At 32.6% G+C, this 19,152-nt stretch overlaps 3 protein-coding genes across 6 annotated transcripts; all 3 read right to left on the bottom strand.

Annotated features, from left to right (window-relative positions):
• Positions 1 to 10: 10 nt before the first annotated feature.
• On the bottom strand, positions 11 to 4,028 carry LOC111002908 (ornithine transcarbamylase, mitochondrial-like). The gene is made up of 7 exons (XM_022273195.2): positions 3,468 to 4,028; positions 3,036 to 3,156; positions 2,071 to 2,219; positions 1,609 to 1,762; positions 1,041 to 1,166; positions 569 to 739; positions 11 to 239 (listed from the first exon to the last, which is right to left on the bottom strand). Exons 1-7 carry the CDS (start codon positions 3,539 to 3,541, stop codon positions 63 to 65), a joined length of 972 nt encoding a protein of 323 aa, XP_022128887.2. The 5' UTR covers positions 3,542 to 4,028; the 3' UTR covers positions 11 to 62.
• Positions 4,029 to 4,517: 489 nt separating this feature from the next.
• LOC111002904 (facilitated trehalose transporter Tret1) lies at positions 4,518 to 10,087 on the bottom strand. Of its 3 annotated transcripts, none has more exons than XM_045632470.1 (7): positions 9,666 to 10,087; positions 8,808 to 8,960; positions 8,122 to 8,324; positions 7,342 to 7,528; positions 6,508 to 6,884; positions 6,046 to 6,157; positions 4,518 to 5,347 (listed from the first exon to the last, which is right to left on the bottom strand). In XM_045632470.1, exons 1-7 carry the CDS (start codon positions 9,709 to 9,711, stop codon positions 5,076 to 5,078), a joined length of 1,350 nt encoding a protein of 449 aa, XP_045488426.1. In that variant the 5' UTR covers positions 9,712 to 10,087; the 3' UTR covers positions 4,518 to 5,075. The 3 variants fall into 3 exon arrangements, with proteins under 3 accessions (XP_045488426.1, XP_045488429.1, XP_045488433.1); XM_045632473.1 differs by lacking the exon at positions 8,808 to 8,960 and adding an exon at positions 8,433 to 8,489 and having other exon boundaries at positions 9,666 to 9,726; XM_045632477.1 differs by lacking the exon at positions 9,666 to 10,087 and adding an exon at positions 8,433 to 8,489 and having other exon boundaries at positions 8,808 to 8,891.
• A 979-nt stretch (positions 10,088 to 11,066) lies between these two features.
• Positions 11,067 to 18,515, bottom strand: LOC111002902 (facilitated trehalose transporter Tret1). Of its 2 annotated transcripts, XM_022273189.2 has the most exons (7): positions 18,371 to 18,515; positions 15,675 to 15,830; positions 14,740 to 14,942; positions 13,492 to 13,678; positions 12,700 to 13,085; positions 12,000 to 12,111; positions 11,067 to 11,532 (listed from the first exon to the last, which is right to left on the bottom strand). In XM_022273189.2, the coding sequence occupies exons 1-7, from the start codon at positions 18,423 to 18,425 to the stop codon at positions 11,246 to 11,248; spliced, it is 1,386 nt and encodes a 461-aa protein (XP_022128881.2). In that variant the 5' UTR covers positions 18,426 to 18,515; the 3' UTR covers positions 11,067 to 11,245. The 2 variants fall into 2 exon arrangements, with proteins under 2 accessions (XP_022128881.2, XP_045488420.1); XM_045632464.1 differs by lacking the exons at positions 11,067 to 11,532; positions 12,000 to 12,111 and adding an exon at positions 12,567 to 12,653.
• Positions 18,516 to 19,152: the final 637 nt, after the last annotated feature.

Raw genomic sequence — 19,152 nt, 5'->3', positions numbered from 1 at the left:
ATACATATACATTTCCCCCAATTATCCTTGTCTTATCAATTTTTTTATATACAAGAAGGTTATCAAAATGTATGATCCTTTATTGTTGATGCCATTAGGGCTGCAGCAATGTATTGAAAATTTTCAAACGCTTTAAATGTTCTTGCACGATCATGGAAAAAAAGGTTGTCATCTACTTCTTTGCCCCTTGGACAAGTATGAAGAAATATCCATGAGGGGCAAGCTAGTTTTTCTATATCCTGAAATTAAAAGAAATGTTGATACGTCATGCTTTGTCTTGTATACTATATGTGACACAAAACCGTGTTAAACTCTGCCTGCCTTTCAATATTTCCTGCGTTGTAATATTTAAGGATAATGTTTTGTTTTATCAAAACTATTATTGAGATACATCATTTCAAGTGTTACAGATAGAAAAGTATACAAAATACTAATAAATTTTCTATTCCCACAAGTGCATAAATGAAAATAAGGCCTCTAACAATTAGTAAGTATGTGAACGATAAAATATTAAAGCCGTTTAAAAGTGTACATTATTATAAATACATAGTATAAATGTTAATATTACCTGGCCACATAGCTTAAATTCACTCAACTTTTGGGCATTTTCTGGACCGGCTATGATAACATCAGCCTTACAAAGAGCTTTGTTTTTGTCTGTGCATGCTTCAAGGCTGGTGTGGGATTGTGAACATAGTGTCTCACCTGCCTTGTATAGAAGAGGGCTTACTGGTTGTTTCTGCAAGAAAAGCTCATATAATTTTCTCTTACGAACTTTTTAATTTTAAATAGTGTTAATCTATGAACCAATACTTATGAAATATGAATTACAATCAAATATTTCATATATTCAAACTTTCATAGTTGTTTTGTATGTAGTTCCATGCATAAACGCAACCACAAAGAAATCTTTTTGTGCTGCAGGTAGATACAAAAATTATAAGACTCCTTAAGTGTGATATTTTTGTTTACTTTAAATTCCTAATAGTATTAAAAGTAATTTTAAGCTAGTATATATTGATAAGACATAAGGTACTTACAGAACAGGAACATTTAAATTTGATATTCGCTCCAAGAATTGGACAAAGCAACAAATATGAGTTAAGAACTGGATGGGGAGAACCAAAATATGCTATGTTTAATTTTCTTATTGTCCCAAATTCTTCCTAGAAACAACCATACTTTCTCAACAAAGTAAAACTTAAGTAAGTAGTTTTACTACAACTAACAAATTGTATTTCATCCACCTTATTTTTTCGCGAACAACAAGCGATTTCTTTCACAGATATCTAGAGGGCCACCAGCTGATTAGCGATACAGCATTCGCCATGGTCACTCGGCTGGTGACCTCCTTGTATACCTTAAGGCTTAAACATAGGTGGGCAGATGCAAATGAATCCAAGGGGGAGGCGCTGGCGAAAATTTGGCACAGAACACCGCTCACGAAGCTTCCAACCTATGGGCTCCCCAAATTGTGTAGCTGGAATTCCAGCTTTCTCGCTGATCGAAGCATCACGGTGGTTATCGACGAAGCATTTTCCGCCCTTGAACATTCACCGGGTCGGGTCCCTCAAGGCGGTGTCCGATTGTAGTACTTAAAAAGCTTACAATAATCGTCATGATAGTAGCCATTGCTTGTATAGTAGAATGTGTTCTAGATGTCATACATATCACGGGCACCAAAGATTGCTTCGCAAATCTTTGAAGGCATGTATGTGTAGATGTTGCTACGAAAATCGCATCCGCCATAAATGAAAATACTCTGCAAGTTTTTAATTAGTGATTAAAATGATAAACCTTACATTCATTATTAAGGTTTCAATTTTTGATTTAATAGCCAAACCTAGACAACATTTAATGCGATAAAAAGATGAGGTACTTGATCGTGATTATTATATAATATGAACTAGTAATTAATTTGGTAAGCAAATACTTTGAGGGTTAGCTAGAGGTAGCCGTACCTAGTTTAAAATGTAAATAACGCAGAAATCTGTTTGTCCCAAATACACTTACGTATTTGCTAGTAAGTGTTCCACGGGACTTTAATAATCTATAACTGTATATGATTACCGGCCATTATAATCATGGTTCCAAATCAGTCGATCTACAATATTAACCGCATCAGCGCCGAGTAAAGTTGCTGCTTTAGAGACAGCCATGTTTAACACTGGTGCATTGACTTCTTGTAGTATCATTATCTTTGAATTTTCCAACAAATCCTATAAGGCATAGGTAATGGGTGATATCTAGAAGGCGCTATATGTGGGCATGGCTCCCGTATGTCAAAAACATATTGGATTTTGACATACGTTAGTCCTAGTTTGCGCTTAGTCTCAATTCTGAATATTACCGCAACAGGATTTCGAATTTTTTTAATTTTAGTTCATAAAGTTTGATTCATGAAAGTGTAAACAGAGGTTTGTATCTTAAAGCTACAAGCATATTCACTGAGTTGGTTTGAAAAGATTTGTAACCAAATAGTACGGGACCTAGCGTTTGAAAAGTAAGAATTTTAAGTCGGCAAATTTTGTGATGTCTTCCTTCTTGCACTTTCTGGCTGGCGGTAGCGGTTGCGTTCATTAGTGAGCATCTTACCTGTTCAGGTGATAATCCTGGATTTTAAAAATCGTAATGTTTAATTTTTTGTTTGTTAAATAAGTAGGATTATTACTTGGACAGGTAGGAAAATTAGATATTTGTATGATAAATCTTATAAACTACCAGGCGCTGTAAATTATGTATTACTAATATTTAATGTAGGCGTTAATATGTATGGTATAATACTTTGTAAAGTGAAGCTATTATTAGTATTTTTCTGAGCTGTTTAAATTAATATTTTTCCTTTATCATTATTAGTGTTTTAGGTCAAGTAAGACTGTATTAAGGTCTTTGATAAAAAAATATCTGCTCCTAGATCATTTAAAAGACACGTTTCTAATGTATATTGTACACAGCCGACATTCTCTTCTCGTCGCATGTCTGGTGTCTATGGTTATTCATATCGCTTTTCTCTTAAAAAAAAAACAAAAAAATACCAATCGCTTTCCATGTGTGTCAATTAAATTACACTTTAATCTTAGTGCGCTGTTTATTATTTCCATAATCATATCACCAGTCCAGTCTTTGAAGCAAATGAGATGTTTAGGGGTAGATCCACTGAATAAAAAGGTAAATATTCAGTTAATAATTGATATAATTCGACAAACATCATCAAAGCTGTTTTGGGGGTAAAATACGATGTGGTTGTAAATACCGGCCTTAACATTGAGTTTTTTTTCATAACAGAAAAAAGTGCTGAGATCGGATATTAATATTTTTCTAAAGTAAAAATGCGTGAACTTTTCTGTACCGCTAAGATATTTTTCAAACAATGTTCACTGTAATGATTGCCTTTTTTTAATAAATCCAATGGATGCTCAGCTTTTTACGCTGAAATTTATTACGAGTAAAAAATAGGTAATATTTACATGCAACAATTTTGAATACTCCTCATAGTATGTGTAATAACATGGTTACATAATTTTATTGTCAAAAAATTCATTTTCTTTACATTAAATAAATTCAGGTTAATTTATTACAAATTCCAATAATTGATTCCCAGTTATCACTACGTCAACGTCACTACTTAAATGTCAATATCACAATTAACATTTTTTTAAACGCCACAGACTTCGCGATTGCGACTCTCGAGTCAATTGTTCATTTCTCGAGGCCTATCATGAGCTTTCTTAAAACAATCCAGTTAGAGCTAGCGCGCACCGGTGACTTTTGTCAACATGACAAAAAAGTTTTTGTCGCTGTCACGTCACGCCACCAAAGCGGGGTGCGCTCACGAAAGGTGACAGTGACAATTTTTTTTTAAAGCTTCATTTGGATTTCGACCGTCTCGGTCGTCATCTGTGAGCTTATAAGGAAACTCAAAAGAGAAAAAAAGCGAAAAGAATTTTAACCATGTTTCATAAACTTCGGGAACATCCAAAGAAATTTTTTGGGTATTTTCGAATGAGTGTTAGAAGTTTTGATGAATTACTTCGCAAATTAGGACCTGCGTTGACATACGAAAATACAAACATGAGATTGTCATTATCATTATCGATATCCTCTTCATGCACTTTCACGTTTTGCGTAGACGTTGACGCCATTTTGCGTGCGCTAAAGACGACGGTCCGAATCCAAATGGCGGAAGAACTACGTGTTGAGTGACAATTTTGTTGCCCGTGCGCGCGCTGCTATAAAAACCTACCGGCGCGGTGACAGTTTCGTCACGGGCTTGTCCGCCGGTCGGCGGACAAAAATGTCACCCAATTGGCAAAAGTCACCGTGACTGTTTCGTCACTCACATCAAGTCTATGAGTATGTATGGAGGTGCGCGCACGTTACGACGTGACAATTGGGTGACATTTTTGTCCGCCGACCGGCGGACAAGCCCGTGACGAAACTGTCACCGCGCCGGTAGGTTTTTATAGCAGCGCGCGCACGGGCAACAAAACTGTCACTCAACACGTAGTTCACTAAGTTGCGAAGTAATTCATCAAAACTTCTAACACTCATTCGAATATACCCAAAAAAATTCTTTGGATGTTCCCGAAGTTTATGAAACATGGTTAAAATTCTTTTCGCTTTTTTTCTCTTTTGAGTTTCCTTATAAGCTCACAGATGACGACCGAGACGGTCGAAATCCAAATGAAGCTTTAAAAAAAAATTGTCACTGTCACCTTTCGTGAGCGCACCTCGCTTTGGAGGCGTGACGTGACAGCGACAAAAACTTTTTTGTCATGTTGACAAAAGTCACCGGTGCGCGCTAGCTCTTAAGGTGCTGATAAGGTTAGGTTCCTAAATTCAATAGCATTTTTTCGTACCATCCTATAAATTGGAACGTTTTGGAATCGCAAGACCGAACGAAAGAAAGCTGATAATTTTTTAACATTTTTAGTAACTACAAAAACAGCTCAAACTAAGGAGCCTACCTATATAATGAAATTGAACTTCCTAAGATGTCAATTATAGTACATAATACCTACTAAAATATCTAACGCACTATCGATTCCTGAGGTAAAATAAATAGATTTATTTTATTATTTTCTTCCCAGCACTCCCTGAATCTCCAAGAAGGACTTTTGCTTCGTTTCGGGCACACAAAACAATACAAATATCATGTATATCAGAGAGATGACCGCAAACGACCAGAAGACGGTAGCGGACCCCAGGGTTTCTGTTAGTAGTGGGAAATATTTCAGGTTTAAAAAGCCAACGATCATGGTAAGTGTTATGCAGACTGAAATTCCGATGGATCTCGTTAAGTTATCGAAGAGTTCGGCTATCAAAACTACGCATAAGCTACCAATACCTGCAAAGAACGAGAATTAGAAATGATTCAGTGATTGCATTCTCATAAACGCAGACTTTGAATAATAAAAATAGATCTGGTCGTCTCTGTGTGAGAGTGATAAATATAGTTAAGAATATTTTAAATACAAAAACTATTAGACCGATTTCGATATTTCGTTCACCATTTCAGCTGCATCTACACTGACTGACTGGATTTTTCAAAAATGTAATATAGCCTATGTCAGTCAGTCAGTTTAATAGGGATCCCTAATAAAAATGCATAACTATAACCCACGTGATAAAATTATCCATTAAAATCTGTCATCGCGTGTAAAGTTCGAGTGGAGTTAGCATACCAAGTATGTTAATTTAAAATTGAGACATGAAAGTTAGAGCATAAGGCTCTAATATTTAACAAATTTATTAATCTCTATATATGTTAAGTCTCGTCTTTATCCATAGACATTTTTAAGTCTGCTGTCTGATCATTCATGCGGGCAAGCAGCCCATAAAATTCCAACCCAAAATCTTATTAATTGAGCAGTAAGTACTTTGTTTATTTGATAGTACGATGAAACTTTGCCCTGTTGGATAGGCCTGTTCGAACAGTCTGTGTATGTGTAAACCTACACAAAAAAATATTAAAAACATAGTAATCTAAAGACAAGGGCGTAACTAATAACTTGTTTTTGCTTAAGTTCATAAAGTACTACATACCAGCGTTGTAACAAATAACCACTATAACTAATGATACAAGAGGTAAGTAGTTCATGAAACCATTGATTGTGTCTCCAGAATCTTTCACGTGGAAGAACAAGCCCAGACCGAGCTGAAATAAACATTAAAAAAATTTAACATTTGGTTCCAATGGAATTCACAATAAATTGATTTTAAGATGTACATATACTAATATAATAAAGAAAACAGTACACTTTAAGCTAGTCAGTTTATATGATCAGACGTGATTTGATAACCAAGAACATTGGGTAGGCTTTTTTCGCATTTTCCGGTTCATCAATACTTACCTAAACGAAAATACAAAAGACAGATTAAAAACAATAAGCTAAACATGGGTGGACCTTTAAACCTAGGTAAGAGCAATTTGGAAGTAAGGAATCCCTTGATTATGATTGATCAGTTTTAATTTTTCAGTTCCATTAAAACTTACAATGTTCTTACCATTCCAATCGCCAATCCACCGAGCGTTATCGCCAATATAGGCTTTCTCCCAGCTCTGTCACTCAAAATGGCCGTCACGAAGCACGCTACTACCTGCATCACTCCAAAGATTACAGAAACCAGTTCAGAAGACACACTGGTATTAGTTACCTCTAGGATAGTCTGTAAATATAGAGTAATGGAACTATATCCAACTAATTGTACTCCGATACTTAAAAAAACTGCAATGCCCATAGATTTTATGAATGCTACATCCTTAATATAGTTACTAGTTATTTTAGTACCAGAAACACAAGACATCTCTTTTATTTCTTCTTGGGCTAAGAGTTCGGAGTCTCGCAGGTATGTAAGGGTTTTTACGGCTTCGTCTATGAGACCTAAAAAAAAACATTTTTCAATTAGACAGTAATATTATGTTAGTAGTAAAAATTTGCTTTTATGATTGCATTTGGTTATCATTGTTGACATATATTTCTCAGCAGAGATTCCTACTTTGTCTATGATATGTTTATGACTTGAAAATCTATTTATTATTTTGTAGTAAAAGTTACACAAATGAAAACCGAAATAGGCATTCAGTGTCTTTATTGTAAGCACTGTATTACATGGCGGTTTTACGTAGACATAATAACAAATGGAATTACGAAATTTCTATATAGACATAATTACACGTCTAAAGGGGATATATTTTAATCATTTAATCACACTCTATATTGATTCGATTAAAAAGGAAGGGGGCATGGTTTGGATTTAGCGGTATTCAGAACGGAAGGGGGGAACATTAATAGACAAAAATATTTTATCCATGCAAACGCAGATTTAAATCACACTAACCTTTCTTAACCATACAATATGGACTATCTGGTACGAAAAACATAGGTACGACCATTACAGCAACCATGGTGACATAAACGATGTTTACCATTAAGTACGACGCATATGGACCCAATGATAACATTATAAGCATGCCAACTGCATTTAGCAGTTGTGCTATTGTGCCCAAAGCGCCACGGATTTGCTTCTGAAAAAAAAAACAATTTTTTCACAAAAAAAATCGGTAAGATATTGCACGCCCAGTTACTATGTGGTTTAAAAAAAGAGAATGTACCAAATATTGGGCGTAAGTATCTGCATCTGCTATATTGGTCAGCCTTGTATGTCTAATCCAAACCAATATGTTTCATTATTATCGACTTTTTATAAAACAGTTTCATCTGTTATTATGTGATATCGGCGACATCATCAATGTCAGAGGGCTAAGATGCAGCTTTGGATTACCAATGACGATATGTAATCAGTGCCGGATTAGCCACGAAGCAAGAGTAGCAAATCTTACGGGGCCCATATATGAATTTACATAAGTATTATTAAAAAACTATTTTGAATATAGACTTATTTAAGCTGATGATTTGCTTCACTAATATCTCTAAATTTGTCGAAAAAAAATTATTTGTAACGGATTTATTTTATTTAATACCCTAAACTTGAGAAGGGCCCTTGATAGAATTTGCTACAGGCACCGCGAATGCTTAAATCGGCACTGTATGTAATGTGTAACCAAAATCAGATAAATAAAACTTATTGAACTTGACAAACACCAAAAATACAACTTACACTAGCAATCTCCGCGCTGTAAGCTGGCATAATAGACAATATACCAATTTCACAGGTCCCCGTAACACCTCTAACAAGATACAACATCCACACTTCTCTAGCAAATATGAGCAGTAGATTGATGGTGGCTCGTAATATATTTAGGCATAACATAACGTTCTTCCTGCCATAGAGATTTACTGACCAATAGAATACTGGAAAGACTGAAAATAATAAAAATGTATAGATACCTAAAGGACGTGAATTACAGTGCTTAATAGAGTTTTGCTGGAACATTCTCGCTTTTATGTAAAAATAATAATAATAATAACCTAATGGCGCGGTGATTCTGGGCTCGTTCGATACAATTATTGTTCAGGTTAGGTTGCCTATAAGAAAAAAACAGTTATAGAAAAAACCGCAGTAAATGCATTGTTGGGATTTAATTGCTATTTTTCTAAGGTCGTAGATTCGAAATCCGCATGCACTTTCTAATTATTCTCCCATACTGTGAATGAAGTCATCGTGGGGAAACCGACATGCCTTAGAACACGTGTGAGGCGTGGAAGAATCATTTGCCTGATGAAAAACGAAAATGTTCACGAAACAGACACAGAAATTTGAGGCCTAGGAAGATTATTTTACGGTCATATTTGTCAATTTCTCCATACTTGTTAAAGATCTATATGATATGGCATTGTACTAACACACGATGGAGCTTAAGAAACCAATAGACACGATCCATGAAGCTTGATCCTCATTAACTCGTTCAGAAAGCTGTGTGTCTTCATTCATCAATTTTACAAGCATCGGTGACGTCCAAGACAGGGTCATTCCCATGCCAATAGAAGTTAAATTAACTGAATATAAAATTGCTAATTTTAATTATTTATTGAATTATAGAATAAATTTAACACACATACTATTTACAATATTCTTAACCAACATAGTAATTAAAAATGGATAGATAGAAAACGAAAATTATTTAAAATATTTGGTTTACTGTGGTAGTGGCAGCAACAATATGGCGATAAATAAAACAAACTTTCATTTAGTAATTCCTTTATAAATCATATCATAATTGATATACATAGTAATCGTTGCGTTTATATCGAAATTGTATCAAATTTTTATTAATAAGATGTGGATGTATAAAGGCTTATTATTATTCATAGCGTTTATATTAAGTACATATAAAGTATTTAGTTATTAATTATTAATCGCGTAGGAACGTTCAAATGTTTCGTTACGAGTTGGGGGGGGAGGGGGGGTATTGGTGTAAAACATTACGATGCGGGGCGGGGAATTAATTATGCGTTATTGTTAATATTATTTTCGACTTTCCGAGACTTTATACCACATAAATGACAACTTTAAGGTTTAATGAGCCACTGGGTGGTAACGAAACGTTTTACATGGGGGTCAAGAATCTCCAAAAAATTGCGTGACATAATACTTGAACGCTAGGGAGCGTTGTTAAGAAGTCTTGTATTACTGACCATTTAAGACATTGATTGAAGTAGGTGTTAACGATACGATATGAGTTAAATATTTGACTAAAATACCTGATATAACAATTATGTATTGTCGAATATTCGCTGTGGCACCCATTTCCACATAAATTACTTTAAATAGCAAAATAAAATATCCTCATTCTAACAAATTAGCTATTTAACTAACTAATATGCACTAAAATTAATTATAATTTAACACTAGCTGTTTTCCACGATGTTGTGTGCATCTATGAAAGTCTGTCAGCAAATTGTTTGTCTACATATTTATTTAATTATTTTTGGTAATAGAAGTAATATTTATAATTTAATAAATATGTATTGAACTCGTTTTAACTGACGTTGGATACAGACTTCCAAATGTATATATTATAAATAAATTATTGCTCAAAACATTTAATTCTCTTGGTAATACATTGTTTAATATGTCAATTCCTACATATTGAAGATGTTCCAATTTCGAATTTATTGTGTAGAACATGTTCATACTCAGAATCTCGTAATAAGTGATCTTTTAATCTAATCCAAACATTGGTTGTGTTATATTAATAACACTTTCAGAGCCTTAGTTTTTTGATATATACATCAATTATTTGTGTATTCTTTCTTCTTTCCTTAGTTTTAAATACGCTACAGTTATATATGTACACAAAGTACTCTGCGTTCCATTCCTCTAATTGTATCTAAATATACCTACCTATATTGCTGTATCTCACATATAAAATAAATAAAAAATGCAATTACTCTAATTTAAGGACTAAGTTTCTAATTATAGACAGACCTGAATCAAACTTTTTATAGTATATAAAATTCGTGATAATTAAAACGTAATGATAGCGTCATAAAAATTTATGGACACGAATAAATTCAGTTGCCATTATCACATGGTCTTGCAAAAAATATTGTTTGTTAAAAATAATTGTGAAAAATATTTATACAATACATTATTCTGGCTAATTAATTTATTTAATAATTACTGACCAAATGTTGCATTAACTGTAGTCTTCAAGTAGTGCCTTGGTGGTAAAATTGTAATTATAAATGTAATAATACAAATGTAATATATGTACTTAAATTAAAATTTTATTATGGAATATAAACATGGATTATTTTGTATTTGACTTACAAAAGTCATGTTTAACGTTGTCTGTCTTCTAAATCTTACCCTAAGAAACTAGAAAGAAGACAATATGTAGTATAAGAAATAGGTCATCTCTAGAGTAGTGCAATGAAAAGCTGAGTTGTCCAAAAAATTTCGCGTTAACATTAAATATTTTTTATTAGATTTAAATTGAATCTTTATCTTAGGCAGAAGGATCGCCGACTCTATCAAGAGTAACCTAGGTTATATTAATAAATCATATTTCAACATTGTTCTGTGTTATTCAATTCTTGATTCCTATTAGCTTTGAGATAATATCTTGAACCAAAGGTTCCTGCCTCCCCGTCTCCTAAACTTAGGTCTTACATCTCATATATTTGATTATCTAGTACAACTTGCTAATATATACGCAATATATATTATACAGATACTCCTGACATTTATTACATGTAAATTTAAACACACACACAGTGGCTGGCAGGCTGTTCACTAGCCTAAAATATTAGTTATACAAAAACTAATTAAAGTGAATTTAGCTTACACCCTTCTCAGTTTTCCCCAATGAATCCTGAATTTCACTAAATGTTTTATCCTTAGTTTCGGGTAAAAATAGCGCAACTAAAATGCCAACAATGACACACATTCCGCTAAAAAACCAATATGTCGACGCTGGTCCTAGAACTGACGTCATATCGAAAAAGTACTTAGATGTTGCGAAAATTGTTAATTGGCAAACCACTAGCCCTAATGTTGTACCGAAGGCTCTTGATGGGCCTTCGAATAATTCGGCACCTATTGGCCAGATCAATGATCCAAATCCTAAAAGAAATGTTTGGTGTTAATTTTGTCTTGATAAAATTTATATCCGACACCTTTGTATTTGTCAATAGAATATATTTTAGGAATTGTCACTTTTTATAAACTATAAAAAGTCCTAAAAAATTCCTAAAATATATTTATACAAACAACATACACTGTTCCAACGATGGGCTAACTTTACGGAACGTTGCTAAAGTATTCCATACAAATGTATTATGTTGATAAGTTATCAATGATAACAGTGTCGCCGCCACAAAAGTGTGGGATATAAATTTATTGATCATTGTATATGCATACCAATACTTGTGTCTACACAAAATGGAGGCGACTTAAATGTTCAGTGTAAAGACTAACTTCTCTTGTTGATTGACTGATTTCGACGATTGAAGTTTATCGTTAAATCGAAAGACGTTACATGGAGATTACAGTGTGTTTAATATAATATACAAACTAGGAAATATACTCACCAGCTGAATAGCAGAAAACTACAATTATTAGTGAAATTATTGGCAGATAATTCATAAATCCAGTAACATTAAATTCTGGGGAAGACAGTTGAAAGAATACTCCCAAGCCGATCTGGAACATACGAATGTGTATAAAAAAATTTTTAATACGATTGAATGCATTTATATTTACAATTACTTAATAAGTAAGAAGTGTGGCACGGCGAGTAGTTTTTGGCTTGCTTTAGAATCAAGTTTGACAAAGATTCTATCAGTGCAATTAACACTAGCTTCTACAGCCAAGGCACAGAAGGCTTATCTAGTTATGTATTAAAAATAAAAATGATTAAAGAAGAATTTTTTTTTATTGAAATGAGGTAGAGATGCGTGAATTAAGTGTATTCTTAAAAAAAGTCGATATGCAATTTTGATTAAAGCAGTCTTCTGTGTCTTTATAACAAAATAAATACTGTATCTAAAAATTTAGCTATTGGTGTAGTATATAAGCTTATATATAATAAAATAAATAATAAAACTAAACAAATTATCTATTTTTACTTTCCCGTCAAAATATAATTTGAAATCCAATATTGCTTAATTAAGCCATTTCGAAGACTAATTATCTTTATTTAAAGTTGAAGGATACCTTCTCCCGGACATGAGCCACATGCCTTCCTAAAATTGTATATACATTTACATATGTTTCTGTGAAAATATTTACCATTCCAATAAACATGCCACTCAATGATAGTATTAAGATGCGTTTTCTCTCGAATATTGCCGTCAACAAAGTGACTGATAAACTTCCCATCGTCTGAATGACACCAATAATCACTGACGCAATTTCCGGAGCAACATTTGTCTTTGTTGATATTAATATTGTTTGCAAATAAAACGAGACAGCATTGAAACCAACTAACTGCGAACCCCCATACAAAAGAAAACAAAGCAGAAGTGATTTCAAGAATATTTTGTTTTTTAATAATTCGACTTTGCTGATTTTTATTGAATTTTCAGCAGATTTTTCGTAGTCTTCCAATTCTAGTTTCGCTTGTGTCTCGGAACCTCGTATTTCTGTTAGTGTTTTTAATGCTTCATCTGTTTTTCCTGGAATTAGAGTTGTAGTAAGTAGTAATTTTTATGTGTCGACATCACAGGAGAACGAAGAGCTGGCAGCTACCTCGCACAAAGAATTAGTTTGCTATTCAAAGGGGGAACGCTGCTAGTATCTTCGGAACCTTGCCTAAAGGGACCCCTTTTAATAATATTTTTTAATAATTAAATTTTAAGGTTAGTTATAAGATATATTTTTATGTATTATGTTATTTGTTTTGAATTGTATGTTTATTAATAAATTACGGTGATTTGATAAATTGTCAAATATTGCGGAACTTCAGAATCGATTGCAGCTATAGATAGATATAGATATAGATAGATAGAATCTCGTACGTTTTTGCGAAAGACACAATTAAGTCTCGGATCTGAGAGTGTAATAATAACATACTTAACTTACCCTGAGAATATTGAAAGAATGGACTCTCAGGTAAAATTAACACTGGTATAGTAGTAATTACTACCATAGCTAGTAATATATAACTGTATGTGTAGTAGGATACAAACGGACCCACAGACAGGGTAATTACAACTCCCAGTGAAGAAAATAACTGAAGGAATGTTCCAAGAGAACCACGTTGTGTTTTCTGAAATATATTATTATTTTGTATACTTGGAGCATTGTTGGCCTAGTGGCTACAGCGTACGACTCTCATACCTGAGGTCGTAGGTTCGATCCCCGGTTGTGCACCAATGGAATTTCTTTCTATGTGCGTATGCGTGCGTCAGGCACTGGAGGCTGATCACTTACTTGCCTATTAAGTTTAAAAAAAAATGATCATGAAACAGATTCAGAAATCTGAGGCCAAGACCTACAGAGGTTGTAGCGCCAGAGACTTTTTGTTTTTTTTTATATGTACCGGTTATATGCTTACGTCTACCATTCTTGCAGCGCGTTCATATCTCAGCTACTGTGAATATTACTGTCAGCATGCGAAAAAAACATAATGTGGATACTGGCACCTCAACGAAAATTGTTGACGTCTAGATAGTAGATCTGAGAAGTGTGATCATAAGCTACCACAAGATGATCAATGAAATCTACTGAATTTCATATTATACCGTTATCAATGGGGAATTGTATAATAATATAACTATTATATATCTTTTAAAGTATGTATCGTACCATTACTAACAGTGTGGGCATTTTTAAAGCAATGCCTATCATTCATTCGAATAGATATTGAAGAATACTTTTATTATTTCTATACTTTTATAATCGTATAATTATATTATATTGTGATAGGTAAAAACAAATTCTCCTTTTTATATTTATTTTATTTTATTAATTTATATAACAAAGTCCGAAACAGTCAACGTCTCGAGACCTGATGACTGTTTCGGACTTTGTTATATAAATTAATAAAATAAATAAATCGACCTAGTCTGGGCCTCAGATTTATGTATCTATTTCGTGATGTTTTGTCAATCTATTAGGCAAATTGGTGATCGACCTCCTGTGCCTGACACGGCTTTTTTTGTCTAAAAGTTTTCTCACAATGTTTTCCTTCACCATTAGAACAAATGTTAAAGCCGCACATAGAAAAAAGTCCATTACGCACAGCCGAACTATCGACGTCAGGAATGGGTCTACTAGGCCAACACGGCTCTTAAAAAATAATGTTAAATTAGCGTAATTATAACTTACACTGGCAATTTCAGCAGCGTAAACCGGAACGACACAAAACAAGAAACAGTCGTTTAGCAACATGAACGCTCGTGCGAATATTACCATCCATACTTCTGTCACGAAGATAAGGAAGATCGCCATAGATAGCTTCGGTACCGCACATGCAAGTACACTGTATTTCCTGCCTATTTTGTCTAATAGAAAACTGCCTATAACGTTTGCTGAAATACAAAAAATAACATTTATTTTATCAATACAAAGAGCCCTGTAAAATGACTATAGACTATAGAATGGTAAGAGGTCACCAGTCTTCCATCACGGTTAGAAAACGTTAGGTGTATTTCTTTGCATTTATCATTCCCATGGGTAATTTACAAAGCTATTCGTTCAAACAATTATTCTATTTAGTAAGATTACTAAAGTTTTATTGTCAGGATTAGAAGATTATAAGGAAAATTGTTAGTAATTGTACACTAAGAACATTTGCTGCATTAATTATGTATGATAATTTCAATACAAAACTCAAATATATGGACTTTTATGAACAGTTTTTATTCAAAACATCTTCAGGAATGTCTTATTGCTTTTTGAGTCGCATATGTTTTATTCAAGTATAATTATTGTTTTATTTTATCTTTGATTCAAAATGTACGAGAAAATATATATAAACTAAATTAAAATATGCGGACCGAAGTGTATGTAAATTACAAAAGCTAGTACTGACAGTTAGTACATATCTACAAAAAACTTAAATGCATATATTTATTTTACAACAAACTTTTATTATATCACCTGCGGCTACTTTAAATCATCTTAAATAAAGTAGAAATTACGGCACATTTTTTATCCAGTTTTTCTCTACATTAAAACCTTCTTCAAAGTTCAAATAAAAGTTTTGCACTTGGCAACATATTTTGAGATTCATTTATTAATATAGATAGAAGTATACTTACAAAAGGAACTAATAAGGTATCCCAAGGATACGATCCAAGATGCTTCATTTTCTGTGATAGGACGACTGAGTGGAGTTTGTAAGGGATCAGCTAATTTGACTAGCATTGGTGACGACCAACCCACACTCATGCCTGTCGTTAGCACACTTAGGTTTACTAGAAAAATCATTTCACTAAGTAAAACTTTTTAACAACCTTCTTTTCATTACAAAAATGTGTTTGGTCACATTTTCGGGCGAAGGCGTGTCAAAAAGGAAAGATTTACGCATCAGGGAAGTTTCTGTTACGCTGTTTTATTTAAGACGAAATCTACGGATGAGAACTGAAATCGACAAATAGGAAAAAGGAGTACTTTGTACGCACAAAGTACTCATGTCAGAAGTGAAACTTCTAAACTTTGTAAATTAATGATTACTAAGGTAAAAGCCCCGATAGATGATCATGAATCTATATGATCACTTAATATATTTGTGTATCTATATTCACGTTGTTAACATACTGTATAGGTGCTTGTGATAGTATAAATAAATCAAAAATCTGCTAAAGTTCTCTCTCCACATCTTCGTGACATCCGTAAAAAATTACCCTCATGCGCCTAAAGAAGTTTCACTTCAATAATTTTCTATATATTTAATTATTTCTATGTAGTTTAAAAAATGTAAATACTTTGACATATTAACATTTAATAATTATAATGAATAAATGCATTTATAAAACGACGAAAAAGAAAGAAATAATTTGTACCGAGTAGGAATATCTTGTATAAACAAGATTAACGAATATAAAAAGTAAACTTCAGAAGATTAAAGTAAAATAAACGAGATACACTTTATTTGATCTGGTATTTACTTATAGCAGACTGGGGTTAGGTAGAGGTTAGATAGCATAATTCTGTTTGATATAAGAGATATGCTATTCGATAAAATTAATATCACATTTCTGATCAGACATTAGTCCTTAGCGATAATTTTTTGACTTTTATCAAGCATTTAAATACTACCCTTGAGGCTAGAGCAGTGTTATCCAACCGTTTTTGTGTCTTTCTAAAAAAATTATTAGACTCCTTATAAAAAATGTATCACACATATTTTTAATATAAAAAATGAATTGTTTATGATTGTTGTCCAGGGCATTTCACTAATTCAGATTTGAATGCTAAGTAAATAAATAGGTATTCCTACTTTTTTAACATTATTATACTAAAACGTTTTGCATTTTCCGAAAAAAAAAATTTTTTCCGAATAAACTATACGAATTCTATATAAACGATGCAAGATAGTTTGAAATACGCCCATGAGGTTAGTATCGTGATTATGCTTGTTTTTGGTAAGCAAGGTGATGTAGACGGCATCTTGTTTAACATGGCTTATCTATTGCTATGTTAATTCTGTCGCTGCTGGTAGCATAAGATTCACCACAAAAAGAACAAGCAGCAAGCTATGATATGCCTGCTATTAACGTTTTAAAAGTTGCCATTTTAGGTGGTCTAATTGGAATAAATGTTTTGACTTTAACTTTGACTTTGACTTTTATGATCACATAGTTAAGTACTTAAATTAGATAGGATAGGTGACATATTTTTTAACCTTATTGACTAAATAAGTATACGGAATGGTATAATATCATACGGAATAAAATTTAATTATATTTTTAGCAATAAAAATTAAAAAACATATTCCGTATTTTCGTTCCATTATTGAAATTTCTTTTTTTATTTGGTTTCTTTCTTCTACATTTCTGATTTCGTTTTGTTATCTTTCTTTTAAAATATTTGTTGTTCTGAAAAAAATTTTGATGCTCTTTCTCTTCTAAGTCTATTCGACTTAGGGTCCTCCAAAAAATAAACATTTTCAGTGTTACCTACGTATGAAATTATTTTTTCTTTTTTTGTTCAATAATTCAAGCAAGAAACACATGAGTAAAAACCTAACAAGGCGCCTCATTCGACAATTTTTAGAGTCAAATATAGTGTGAGCTGCAAAGTTCGTAGGCTAACACATAGATTTAAATAACTAGTGCTACTAGTGTTAAATTAAAATTATTTTAATTTTATATTTAAGTTCCTTTATAGTAAATAATGGGTTAGTGATTATTATGATTTCCTTATTAAGCTGATAGAAGTCGGAAAATGTTGAACAACCCAGATTGAATAAAACGAGTATTGGAGATTGATACATCAAGGTTACTACTTAGCATAGGGTAAGTATACGTGTAATGTGTGACTAATAAGATTATATGAATATGTTAGTAATAAAAATCCAAAGATATCTTAACAATGTGAGGTCATAGTGAAAAATTACAAATTTTCTAACCGCTATGTAAATAATTGACAAAATTTATAGTCATTTAATAGTCTCAAAGTACTGGTTTTCATCCCAGATCAATAAGAATTATTATCTGTTAATTATTTAGTATATTATTTGTTTATAAGAAAATTATCCATGCAACACATCACATGTAAATCGTAAGTACATAAGCGAAAACCTATGATTAGGAATTTTTTTGTCATAATTAATCTATAATCTAGAGTCAGTTCAATAAAACAGTAGTAATTAAAAAGTACCAATGTACAAATTCTTGAAAGGCAGGCAACGCACATGCGAGCCTTTTATGGGTTTCACTTAACATCATGTGAGCCTCCTACTACATTAAAAAAAAAACATTTTAAGTTCTAAAAAAGTATATAAATTATTTACCTATGAAGACTGATGAGTACTGCCGAATAATTTCTGGTGATAATTGTAACATCATTATACAAACATAAAATATAAACTCGCGCTAACTACAGATCAGTCTTTACCACTTGTCTTGCAAATATATACTGAAGGACAGTAAAATGGCGTTATAATCTTAAGTAGTACCTATATTACAACATAGGTAGGTATTTAAATTTGTTATATTGCAGAATATACTAAAGATCTAATTATTCTGTAAATTTCCATATTCAGTCATAATTAACAGATTAATTGGACAATGTGTTTACACATGTTTATATAAGAACAAAAGATTTACATAATATGTAAATTACGTATATACGAAAGGAAAAAACGCGGGAAACAAAAAGTAGGCAAAGTAGCAAAAATTGAAAGGCAAATTTAATCTATACCTAAATAAAAACTTAAACCTCACTAAGAGCATAATAAACAAGATTACGGTGTGCCATAAAATATATCTAGATTTTCTTTAATGCACTTAAATTGCAAGAGCGAGACACAGGTGCATAACAGTAGTATAACTACAAAAATCTTATTTCTAGCAACTCTAGAATTACAAAGAATGGAAAGTTTAGTAAGGTCGGTATGAGTTGTACGAGCCAAAGCTGTACATTATCAGGCTTTATTTTTTATAACCTTGGCGATTACCTAAATCATCAGTGTTTCGCGAGAGTATAGCCAGACGTAACACAAACCTTTATTGAATGCCTTATGTTAATATTTTACACGTGACACGTTATCATTTATATACAATAAGGACCTTG

The sequence above is a fragment of the Pieris rapae genome, chromosome 2 (genome assembly GCF_905147795.1).
Source record: "Pieris rapae chromosome 2, ilPieRapa1.1, whole genome shotgun sequence".
Lineage (NCBI taxonomy): Eukaryota > Metazoa > Arthropoda > Insecta > Lepidoptera > Pieridae > Pieris > Pieris rapae.
Note: the sequence above shows the minus strand (reverse complement) of the source record. Positions and strands in the feature narration are given on the sequence as shown.

What these genes read in the sequence shown, in the direction of transcription:
- LOC111002902 (XM_022273189.2), bottom strand. Translation starts at nt 18,425, where the DNA reads ATGATGTTACAATTATCACCAGAAATTATTCGGCAGTACTCATCAGTC. An exon ending in GTGGCATGTTTATTGGAATG is followed by an intron (nt 12,112 to 12,699) that starts GTAAATATTTTC and finishes CGTATGTTCCAG; the next exon opens with ATCGGCTTGGGAGTATTCTT. An exon ending in AGTTTTCTGCTATTCAGCTG is followed by an intron (nt 11,533 to 11,999) that starts GTGAGTATATTT and finishes CATTTCTTTTAG; the next exon opens with GATTTGGATCATTGATCTGG.
- LOC111002904 (XM_045632470.1), bottom strand. Translation starts at nt 9,711, where the DNA reads ATGGGTGCCACAGCGAATATTCGACAATACATAATTGTTATATCAG. An exon ending in ATACATAATTGTTATATCAG is followed by an intron (nt 8,961 to 9,665) that starts GTATTTTAGTCA and finishes TTTTATATTCAG; the next exon opens with TTAATTTAACTTCTATTGGC. An exon ending in TTTCTTAAGCTCCATCGTGT is followed by an intron (nt 8,325 to 8,807) that starts GTTAGTACAATG and finishes TATTATTTTCAG; the next exon opens with TCTTTCCAGTATTCTATTGG.
- LOC111002908 (XM_022273195.2), bottom strand. Translation starts at nt 3,541, where the DNA reads ATGAATTTTTTGACAATAAAATTATGTAACCATGTTATTACACATACT. An exon ending in ACACACATGGAAAGCGATTG is followed by an intron (nt 2,220 to 3,035) that starts GTATTTTTTTGT and finishes TATGCCTTATAG; the next exon opens with GATTTGTTGGAAAATTCAAA. An exon ending in AATTTAAATGTTCCTGTTCT is followed by an intron (nt 740 to 1,040) that starts GTAAGTACCTTA and finishes CTTTTCTTGCAG; the next exon opens with AAACAACCAGTAAGCCCTCT.